The 12,500-nt window shown below is 43.2% G+C and overlaps 1 protein-coding gene across 1 annotated transcript in view; it reads left to right on the plus strand.

Annotated features, from left to right (window-relative positions):
• LOC133663763 (high-affinity choline transporter 1-like) overlaps window positions 1–11,508 on the plus strand; it is a 24,271-nt gene extending 12,763 nt beyond the window's left edge. The window contains 4 exon segments of the mRNA XM_062068463.1: window positions 4,683–4,694; window positions 4,697–4,861; window positions 4,864–4,898; window positions 9,397–11,508. Of these exon segments, the coding sequence (XP_061924447.1) occupies window positions 4,683–4,694; window positions 4,697–4,861; window positions 4,864–4,898; window positions 9,397–10,047 (863 nt within the window). The 3' untranslated portion in view covers window positions 10,048–11,508.
• The last annotated feature ends 992 nt before the right edge of the window (window positions 11,509–12,500 follow it).

Here is a 12,500-nt window from a genome sequence, read left to right on the forward strand (position 1 = left end):
ACATCATTAGTAATTTTTCCTGATTAAGATTAATTTTTGAATTTTGATGACATGTTTTAAATAGGTTAAAATCCAATCTACACTTTGTTAGAATATATAACAAATTGGACCAAGCTATATTTCTAACAAAGACAAATTTTTTCTAGATTTTCCAGAACATAAAATTTTAAAAGAAATTCAAAAGACTTTGAAATAAGATTTAAATTTGATTCTACAGATTTTCTAGATTTGCCAGAATATTTTTTTTGAATTTGAATCATAATAAGTTTGAAGAAATATTTCACAAATATTCTTCGTCGAAAAAACAGAAGCTAAAAATGAAGAATTAAATTAAAATTTATTCATTATTGTTTACAATAAAAATAAAAAAATTACTTGAACATTGATTTAAATTGTCAGGAAATAAGAGGAAGGAATTTAAAAGGTAAAAAGGTATATGTGTTTAAAAATCCTAAAATAATTTTTAAGGTTGTATTTTTTCTCTAAAATTGTCTTTCTGAAAGTTATAAGAAGCAAAGTAAGAAAATTAATGAATTTATTTAAACAAGTGAAGACCAAGTCTTTAAAATATTTCCTTGGATTTTCAAATTCTATTTGAGTTTTGTCTCTCTTAGAATTAAAAATGTCGAGCAAAGCGAGACCAGCTTGCTAGTAAATAAATACAATTTAAAAAATAGAGGCAGCTCACTGGTAAGTGCTGCTCTTTGAGCTATTTTTAGAACAGGCCAGCGGGCTACTCATCTGGTCCTTACGGGCTACCTGGTGCCCACGGGCACCGCGTTGGTGACTCCTGATCTATCCATACGTTCTCTGACTCTGGGTGAAATGTTGACTACACCCTGGACTGGTCATCAGTCCATCACAATCCATATATCCATACCTTCTCTGACTCTGGGTGAAATGTTGACTACACCCTGGACTGGTCATCAGTCCATCACAATCCATATATCCATACCTTCTCTGACTCTGGGTAAAATGTTGACTACACCCTGGACTGGTCATCAGTCTATCACAATCCATCAATCCATGCCTTCTCTGACTCTGGGTGAAATGTTGACTACACCCTGGACTGGTCATCAGTCCATCACAATCCATCAATCCATGCCTTCTCTGACTCTGGGTGAAATGTTGACTACACCCTGGACTGGTCATCAGTCCATCACAATCCATCTATCCATACCTTCTCTGACTCAAGGTAAAATGTTGACTACACCTTGGACTGGTCATCAGTCCATCACAATCCATCTATCCATACCTTCTCTGACTCTGGGTGAAATGTTGACTACACCCTGGACTGGTCATCAGTCCATCACAATCCATCTATCCATACCTTCTCTGACTCTGGGTAAAATGTTGACTACACCCTGGACTGGTCATCAGTCTATCACAATCCATCTATCTATACCTTCTCTGACTCTGGGTGAAATGTTGACTACACCCTGGACTGGTCATCAGTCCATCACAATCCATCTATCCATACCTTCTCTGACTCTGGGTGAAATGTTGACTACACCCTGGACTGGTCATCAGTCCATCACAATCCATCTATCCATACCTTCTCTGACTCTGGGTAAAATGTTGACTACACCTTGGACTGGTCATCAGTCCATCTCAATCCATCCATCCATACCTTCTCTGACTCTGGGTAAAATGTTGACTACACCCTGGACTGGTCATCAGTCCATCACAATCCATCTATCCATACCTTCTCTGACTCTGGGTGAAATGTTGACTACACCCTGGACTGGTCATCAGTCCATCACAATCCATATATCCATACCTTCTCTGACTCTGGGTGAAATGTTGACTACACCCTGGACTGGTCATCAGTCCATCACAATCCATCAATCCATGCCTTCTCTGACTCTGGGTGAAATGTTGACTACACCCTGGACTGGTCATCAGTCCATCACAATCCATCTATCCATACCTTCTCTGACTCAAGGTAAAATGTTGACTACACCTTGGACTGGTCATCAGTCCATCACAATCCATCTATCCATACCTTCTCTGACTCTGGGTGAAATGTTGACTACACCCTGGACTGGTCATCAGTCCATCACAATCCATCTATCCATACCTTCTCTGACTCTGGGTAAAATGTTGACTACACCCTGGACTGGTCATCAGTCTATCACAATCCATCTATCTATACCTTCTCTGACTCTGGGTGAAATGTTGACTACACCCTGGACTGGTCATCAGTCCATCACAATCCATCTATCCATACCTTCTCTGACTCTGGGTGAAATGTTGACTACACCCTGGACTGGTCATCAGTCCATCACAATCCATCTATCCATACCTTCTCTGACTCTGGGTAAAATGTTGACTACACCTTGGACTGGTCATCAGTCCATCTCAATCCATCCATCCATACCTTCTCTGACTCTGGGTAAAATGTTGACTACACCCTGGACTGGTCATCAGTCCATCACAATCCATCTATCCATACCTTCTCTGACTCTGGGTGAAATGTTGACTACACCCTGGACTGGTCATCAGTCCATCACAATCCATATATCCATACCTTCTCTGACTCTGGGTGAAATGTTGACTACACCCTGGACTGGTCATCAGTCCATCACAATCCATCAATCCATGCCTTCTCTGACTCTGGGTGAAATGTTGACTACACCCTGGACTGGTCATCAGTCCATCACAATCCATCTATCCATACCTTCTCTGACTCAAGGTAAAATGTTGACTACACCTTGGACTGGTCATCAGTCCATCACAATCCATCTATCCATACCTTCTCTGACTCTGGGTGAAATGTTGACTACACCCTGGACTGGTCATCAGTCCATCACAATCCATCTATCCATACCTTCTCTGACTCTGGGTAAAATGTTGACTACACCCTGGACTGGTCATCAGTCTATCACAATCCATCTATCTATACCTTCTCTGACTCTGGGTGAAATGTTGACTACACCCTGGACTGGTCATCAGTCCATCACAATCCATCTATCCATACCTTCTCTGACTCTGGGTGAAATGTTGACTACACCCTGGACTGGTCATCAGTCCATCACAATCCATCTATCCATACCTTCTCTGACTCTGGGTAAAATGTTGACTACACCTTGGACTGGTCATCAGTCCATCTCAATCCATCCATCCATACCTTCTCTGACTCTGGGTAAAATGTTGACTACACCCTGGACTGGTCATCAGTCCATCACAATCCATCTATCCATACCTTCTCTGACTCTGGGTAAAATGTTGACTACACCCTGGACTGGTCATCAGTCCATCACAATCCATCTATCCATACCTTCTCTGACTCTGGGTAAAATGTTGACTACACCCTGGACTGGTCATCAGTCTATCACAATCCATCTATCTATACCTTCTCTGACTCTGGGTGAAATGTTGACTACACCCTGGACTGGTCATCAGTCCATCACAATCCATCTATCCATACCTTCTCTGACTCTGGGTAAAATGTTGACTACACCTTGGACTGGTCATCAGTCCATCTCAATCCATCCATCCATACCTTCTCTGACTCTGGGTAAAATGTTGACTACACCCTGGACTGGTCATCAGTCCATCACAATCCATCTATCCATACCTTCTCTGACTCTGGGTAAAATGTTGACTACACCCTGGACTGGTCATCAGTCCATCACAATCCATCTATCCATACCTTCTCTGACTCTGGGTAAAATGTTGACTACACCCTGGACTGGTCATCAGTCTATCACAATCCATCTATCTATACCTTCTCTGACTCTGGGTGAAATGTTGACTACACCCTGGACTGGTCATCAGTCCATCACAATCCATCTATCCATACCTTCTCTGACTCTGGGTGAAATGTTGACTACACCCTGGACTGGTCATCAGTCCATCACAATCCATCTATCCATACCTTCTCTGACTCTGGGTAATATGTTGACTACACCTTGGACTGGTCATCAGTCCATCTCAATCCATCCATCCATACCTTCTCTGACTCTGGGTAAAATGTTGACTACACCCTGGACTGGTCATCAGTCCATCACAATCCATCTATCCATACCTTCTCTGACTCTGGGTAAAATGTTGACTACACCCTGGACTGGTCATCAGTCCATCACAATCCATCTATCCATACCTTCTCTGACTCTGGGTAAAATGTTGACTACACCTTGGACTGGTCATCAGTCCATCTCAATCCATCCATCCATACCTTCTCTGACTCTGGGTAAAAGGTTGACTACACCCTGGACTGGTCATCAGTCCATCACAATCCATCTATCCATACCTTCTCTGACTCTGGGTAAAATGTTGACTACACCCTGGACTGGTCATCAGTCCATCACAATCCATCTATCCATACCTTCTCTGACTCTGGGTAAAATGTTGACTACACCTTGGACTGGTCATCAGTCCATCTCAATCCATCATCCATACCTTCTCTGACTCTGGGTAAAATGTTGACTACACCCTGGACTTGTCATCAGTCCATCACATCCATCTATCTCTGACTCTGGGTAAAATGTTGACTACACCCTGGACTGGTCCATCAGTCCATCACAATCCATCTATCCATACCTTCTCTGACTCTGGGTGAAATGTTGACTACACCCTGGACTGGTCATCAGTCCATCACAATCCATCTATCCACTGCTTTTGGGGTTTGTAAAGTTGTTTCGTCAACCCTCAAATCTGTTACCCGTATCCACCTTCAGACTGGAACCAGACTCTTACGGGGCCCTGGCGCCGAAGGACAAGGATGAATCCGACATGATCCTCCCCATCGTGCTTCAGCACCTCTGCCCGTCTTACGTCTCCTTCTTCGGCCTGGGGGCGGTGTCCGCGGCGGTCATGTCCTCGGCGGATTCCTCCATCCTCTCAGCCAGCTCCATGTTTGCAGGAACATCTACCAACTGGCCTTCCGGCAGTCGGTAGGAGCGCCAGGGACCACGCTGACACATTTTGTACCGAGTGTTTACAAACGTTTGTTTACATGTAGATGCGTGTGTAGTAGTTCCAGGCTCGCAGTTTACCAGTTAGTCAATTTAATGTCAATTAAAAAAACAAGGGTGTACAACTTGGTAGACAATTCAAATGATCGTATATCAGTCTACACCAGGGGGTCCAAAGTACGACCAGGGGGCCATTTCTGGCTCGCAGCTTGGTTTGTTTATTTTATTGGACAAATTCTAAGACAAAATAAGCACATTACACACAAAAAAAACTAGAATATGTAATCTTGGGTGTGTGTGAAGGCTGAAATAAGCTAGTCGCGAAAATGGGCAAACCAAACTTAAATGCTAATGTTAGCATGTTGTCGGTAAGAATGCGTCAAGTCCCAAGTCATGTGACTAGGAAGTGTATGCATGTAGAATAAGCTTGAAAAGTTAGCATGCTAACAGTTAGCATGTATAAAATGCCAAGTTATATGACTCTGAGGGATTTCGGCTGCCAACTTGGCTGAAAAATTAGCATGCTAACAGTAAGAATGCATCAAGTCCCAAGTCATGTGACTAGGAAGTGTACGCATGTAAAATTAGCTTAACAAGTTAGCATGCTAACAGTTAGCATGTATAAAGTGCCAAGTTATACGACTTTGAGGGGTTTCGGCTGCAAACTTGGCTGAAAAATTAGCATGCTAACAGTAAGAATGCATCAAGTCCCAAGTCATATGACTAGGAAGTGTACGAATGTAAAATTAGCTTGAAAAGTGAGCATGCTAACAGTTAGCATGTATAAAGTGCCAAGTTATACGACTTTGAGGGGTTTCGGCTGCAAACTTGGCTGAAAAATTAGCATGCTAACAGTAAGAATGCATCAAGTCCCAAGTCATGTGACTAGGAAGTGTACGAATGTAAAATTAGCTTGAAAAGTGAGCATGCTAACATTTAGCATGTATAAAGTGCCAAGTTATATGACTCTGAGGGATTTCGGCTGCAAAATTGGCTGAAGAATTAGCATGCTCGTATTAGTGCCCTAGAATGCTAATGTTAGCATGCTAACAGCAAGAATGCGTTAAGCCCCAAGTCACGTGACCAGGAAGTGTACGCATGTAGAATTGGCTTAAAAAGTGAGCATGCTAACAGTTAGCATGTATAAAGTGCCAAGTTATACGACGCTGAGGGAATTCGGCTGCAAAATTGGCTGAAAAATTAGCATGCTCATACTAGTACGCTATAATGCTAATGCTAGCATGCTATCAGTAAAAATGTGTCAAGTCCCAAGTCATGTGACTAGGAAGTGTACGCATGTAAAATTAGCTTGAAAAGTTAGCATGCTAACAGTTAGTATGTACAAAGTGCAAAGTTATATGACTCTGAGGGATTTCGACTGCCAACTTGCCTGAAAAATTAGCATGCTAACAGTAAGAACGCATCAAGTCCCAATTCATGTGACTAGGAAGTGTACGCATGTAGAATAAGCTTGAAAAGTTAGCATGCTAACAGTTAGCATGTATAAAATGCCAAGTTATATGACTCTGAGGGATTTCGGCTGCCAACTTGGCTGAAAAATGAGCATGCTAACAGTAAGAATGCGTCAAGTCCCAAGTCATGTGACTAAGAAGTGTACGCATGTAGAATTAGCTTGAAAAGTGAGCATGCTAACAGTTAGCATGTATAAAGTGCCAAGTTATACGACTTTGAGGGATTTCGGCTGCAAACTTGGCTGAAAAATTAGCATGCTAACAGTAAGAACGCATCAAGTCCCAAGTCATGTGACTAGGAAGTGTACGCATGTAAAATTAGCTTGAAAAGTAACCATGCTAACAGTTAGCATGTATAAAGTGCCAAGTTATATGACTCTGAGGGATTTCGGCTGCAAAATTGGCTGAAGAATTAGCATGCTTGTATTAGTGCCCTAGAATGCTAATGTTAGCATGCTAACAGTAAGAATGCGTTAAGCCCCAAGTCATGTGACCAGGAAGTGTACGCATGTAGAATTGGCTTAAAAAGTGAACATGCTAACAGTTAGCATGTATGAAGTGCCAAGTTATACGACGCTGAGGGAATTCGGCTGCAAAATTGGCTGAAAAATTAGCATGCTCATACTAGTACGCTATAATGCTAATGCTAGCATGCTATCAGTAAAAATGTGTCAAGTCCCAAGTCATGTGACTAGGAAGTGTACGCATGTAGAATTAGCTTGAAAAGTTAGCATGCTAACAGTTAGCATGTATAAAGTGCCAAGTTATATGACTCTGAGGGATTTCGACTGCAAACTTGCCTGAAAAATTAGCATGCTAACAGTAAGAATGCATCAAGTCCCAAGTCATGTGACTAGGAAGTGTACGCATGTAAAATTAGCTTAACAAGTTAGCATGCTAACAGTTAGCATGTTTAAAGTGCCAAGTTATATGACTCTGAGGGATTTCGGCTGCCAACTTGGCTGAAAATTTAGCATGCTAACAGTAAGAATGCGTCAAGTCCCAAGTCATGTGACTAGGAAGTGTACGCATGTAAAATTAACTTAACAAGTTAGCATGCTAACAGTTAGCATGTATAAAGTGCCAAGTTATATGACTCTGAGGGATTTCGGCTGCAAACTTGCCTGAAAAATTAGCATGCTAACAGTAAGAATGCATCAAGTCCCAAGTCATATGACTAGGAAGTGTACGCATGTAAAATTAGCTTGAAAAGTAAACATGCTAGCAGTTAGCATGTATAAAGTGCCAAGTTATATGACTCTGAGGGATTTCGGCTGCCAACTAGGCTGAAAAATTTGCATGCTAACAGTAAGAATGCATCAAGTCCCAAGTCATGTGACTAGGAAGAGTACGCATGTAGAATTAGCTTTAAAAAGTTAGCATGCTAACACTTAGCATGTATAAAGTGCCAAGTTATACGACTTTGAGGGATTTCGGCTGCAAACTTGGCTGAAAAATTAGCATGCTAACAGTAAGAATGCATCAAGTCCCAAGTCATGTGACTAGGAAGTGTACGCATGTAAAATTAGCTTGAAAAGTAAACATGCTAACAGTTAGCATGTATAAAGTGCCAAGTTATATGACTCTGAGGGATTTCGGCTGCAAAATTGGCTGAAGAAATAGCATGCTCATATTAGTGCCCTAGAATTCTAATGTTAGCATGCTAACAGTAAGAATGCGTTAAGCCCCAAGTCATGTGACTAGGAAGTGAACGCATGTAAAATTACCTTAAAAAGTGAGCATGCTAACAGCTAGCATATATAGAGCGCCAAGTTATATGACTCTGAGGGATTTCGGCTGAAAAATTAGTGGAAAAATTAGTATGCTCATATTGGTGCGCGAGATTGCTAATGTTAGCATGATAACAGTTAGCTTGTGTCAGGTTATACGGCTCTGAGGTGTTCGGATGTAAGATTGGCTAAAAAAAATTTAGAATGCTAACGTTAGCATGCTAACAGTAAGTTATATGAGTCTGAGGCCTTTCGGCTGCCAAACTGGCTAAAAAAAAGTTAGCACGTTGTTGTTAGCATGCTCAGGTTAGAATGTGTCAAGTACCAAGGTATGTGAGTCTGAGGGGTTCGGCTGTAACATTGGCTAAAAAATCTTAGCAGGTTAGTGTTAGCCATTTTTATGCTTAAACGTTTAGAGATCGGTTCGCAGCCGAGTGTGAAGCGACTGGGATGAGAATCAGCACCTCCAAGTCCGAGTCCATGGTTCTCGCCCAGAAAAGGGTGGAGTGCCATCTCCGGGTTAGGGGAGGAGATCTTGCCCCAAGTGGAGGAGTTCAAGTACCTTGGAGTCTTGTTCACGAGTGAGGGAAGAGTGGATGGTGAGATCGACAGGCGGATCGGTGCGGCGTCTTCAGTAATGCGGACGCTGTATCGATCCGTTGTGGTGAAGAAGGAGCTGAGCCGGAAGGCAAAGCTCTCAATCTACCTGTCGATCTACGTTCCCATCCTCACCTATGGTCATGAGCTTTGGGTTATGACCGAAAGGACAAGATCACGGGTACAAGCGGCCCAAATGAGTTTCCTCCGCCGGGTGGCGGGTCTCTCCCTTAGAGATAGGGTGAGAAGCTCTGGCATCCGGGAGGAGCTCAAAGTAAAGCCGCTGCTCCTCCACATGGAGAGGAGCCAGATGAGGTGGTTCGGGCATCTGGTCAGGATGCCACCCGAACGCCTCCCTAGGGAGATGTTTCGGGCACGTCTGACCGGTAGGAATCCGCGGGGAAGACCCAGGACACGTTGGGAAGACTATGTCTCCCGGCTGGCCTGGGAACGCCTCGGGATCCCCCGGGAGGAGCTGGACCAAGTGGCTGGGGAGAGGGAAGTCTCGACCTCAGATAAGTGGAAGAAGATGGATGGATGGATGGCATTTAGGGAGAAAAAAAGCGGTAGGAAATGGATGGATGGATGGATGGATGGGTGAGGTTGATTATGTCGTTATTGATTAAATCAAAGCTAAGACATGGCTGTTGAGTTCTGATAGACTATGTTGTGTTATAGGCCTCAGATCGTGAGATCGTCTGGGTGATGCGCCTCACCATCTTCGTCTTCGGAGCCCTTGCCACCGCCATGGCCTTGCTAACAGGAACCGTGTACGGCCTGTGGTACCTGAGCTCGGACCTGGTCTACGTCATCGTCTTCCCCCAACTTCTAAGCGTCCTTTTCGTCAAAGGAACCAACACCTACGGCTCAGTGGCCGCCTACGTCTTCGGTCTGTTGCTACGAATCGGTGGCGGCGAACCCTACCTGAAACTACCCCCGTTCATCTACTACCCCGGCTGGGTGACCCAGGAGAAGATCCACCGCCTCACTGGAGAGGTGGAGTACTTTGTCCAGCAGAGGTTCCCGTTCAAGACCGTGTCAATGGTGGCGTCCTTTCTGGCAAACGTGGCGTTTTCCTACCTGACGAAGTACCTGTTTGAAAGCGGAACGCTCTCGCACAAGTACGACTTCCTGGACGCCGTGATCTCCAAGCACAGCAAGGAGATCATGGACAAGACCACGCTGGTGAGCCAGGACAACATCATCCTTTCCGAGATGGCGCCCGTCAAACAAGCCCTGGGCGCGTCCCTGGCGGGGACCTTCATCAACAGAGAAGTTCTGAGTGAGGACGAAGCGTCGAGTCCGGAGGATTTTCAAACTGAAAACTAGACGCGACCGGAACGTTCTTCTGGAACTCACCACTGCCCCACTCGGAGCCAACGGAGCTCTGCGACGGCCTCCGGGTAATTCCACCTATTTTTGTTTCATGGAGGGTCAGAAAGCCCATTTCCGAGACTGGTTCATCCCGAACGCCAACTCTTTGGCCGTCACTCCAGCAGCACTGAGAGCGGACTCCGCCAAACCGCCTCTGGGTAATGTTGCAATTTCCAACGCCGACAAAGCATTTCACCCAAAAATGTCATAATAAAACAAAATGTAACAACTGGACCAAAAGTTATTCCAATTAGCTCATTTTTAAAGGTGCCATATGTAATAATGTGGCCAGAAATGGTACTGCAATCAAGGTCAAAATTCTGTAGTCCCTTCCCTTGTCTCCCGGACTGAGGTTGCCAGATACGCAGCCGAATTCAGCTGGATGGACTGGGCTAGTCCAAGGAACTTCCACTGACTCTTACTCAGGGTTAAGGTGCTGGGACCATAATAGCTGAATAGACAAGCGTTTTGTCAATAACAAATCTCGAACCAACACATTTTACACAGAATTAGGCTATTTTCAGGAAGAAGTACTTCATGTCTGCGTACAATATCACAACAAATGGCAATCCTATGGTTGTTGTCAGTACTATCAGAAAACAAAGACTACAACCAACTACAACCAACTAAATGGTTAAACTGGTGAAAATAAGTAGAGCATGTTTAGCAGCCTAATGTACCCCCAAAACTAAAGAGGAGACATTTTAGCAAGGCATGCCTATAGGTTACTGTTTCAAACGTTGCAGATTGCCATATAGCTTGGTGCATGTAGTCCACAATATACAAACACGAATAAGGAATTATTTGATGATGTGATTTGGCTGTCTACATACCTTTCACATCGCCATGATGACAACCGTGCTAATGTTGGAACACCTTTCCTCAGCGTGTCAGCATGTTGAGAAGGAAATAGGCACTGACACTACCCATACCCACATACCTTTTATTTGTCCAACATATATTTTGTCCTGTCAGTTCAAATACACGACATACAGGCTAACGGGCATATATTTCTCCCGTTAGCCTGTATGAACATACTAGCTTTGTTAGACAAGATCATAGACTGTATTGGACAATATAGTTGACATACCAAATGTGCATTTCCATTTATTACAAGTCATAAGAAAACGTAAATGCCTGACATACCTATCAAGGAGAAAATTAGCAAGTTTGGCGTCTCCGATACAAATCCTCGTTTTGTTCCTGGCTTAGTCGGGACTAAGTTGAGAATCGTAACGAGGCCTTTTAAATTTACTAAGTAAGGTCTGACATGTTTAGTAACTTTACCAGTGGCAGGAGCTAGACCAGAGGTCCCAAAACTAAGGCGTCCAAAATTTGGTTGAAAAGTTGAAAAAATATTTTGTATTTATAGTTTTTAGTTTATGATTTTTTTTTAATCTGTCCTTTCTAATCCATTTTCTTCCGCTTGTTACTTTCAGTGTCTCCCAGCCGCTCAGGCAAATCATATTGTCTAAACATGCATTTTTCCATCGATAACATGACATCATCAGTCAATTAGGAACATATATATATATATATATATATATATATATATATATATATATATATATATATATATATATATATATATATATATATATATATATATATATATATATATATACAGGTAAAAGCCAGTAAATTAGAATATTTTGAAAAACTTGATTTATTTCAGTAATTGCATTCAAAAGGTGTAACTTGTACATTATATTTATTCATTGCACACAGACTGATGCATTCAAATGTTTATTTCATTTAATTTTGATGATTTGAAGTGGCAACAAATGAAAATCCAAACCCCAACCGACACCAGCAGATGACATGGCACCCCAAACCATCACTGATGGTGGAAACAAAAGCAAATTTTGCATTTCCTTTGGAAATGGAGGTCCCAGAGTCTGGAGGAAGACAGGAGAGGCACAGGATCCACGTTGCCTGAAGTCTAGTGTAAAGTTTCCACCATCAGTGATGGTTTGGGGTGCCATGTCATCTGCTGGTGTCGGTCCACTCTGTTTCCTGAGATCCAGGGTCAACGCAGCCGTCTACCAGCAAGATTTAGAGCACTTCATGCTTCCTGCTGCTGACCTGCTCTATGGAGATGGAGATTTCAAGTTCCAACAGGACTTGGCGCCTGCACACAGCGCAAAATCTACCCGTGCCTGGTTTACGTACCATGGTATTTCTGTTCTAAATTGGCCCGCCAACTCCCCTGACCTTAGCCCCATAGAAAATCTGTTGGGTATTGTGAAAAGGAAGATGCAGAATGCCAGACCCAAAAACGCAGAAGAGTTGAAGGCCACTATCAGAGCAACCTGGGCTCTCATAACACCTGAGCAGTGCCAGAAACTCATGGACTCCATGCCACGCCGCATTAACGCAGTAATTGAGGCAAAAGGAGCTCCAACCAA

This window comes from Entelurus aequoreus, linkage group LG13 (assembly GCF_033978785.1).
Source record: "Entelurus aequoreus isolate RoL-2023_Sb linkage group LG13, RoL_Eaeq_v1.1, whole genome shotgun sequence".
Taxonomy (NCBI): Eukaryota; Metazoa; Chordata; class Actinopteri; order Syngnathiformes; family Syngnathidae; genus Entelurus; species Entelurus aequoreus.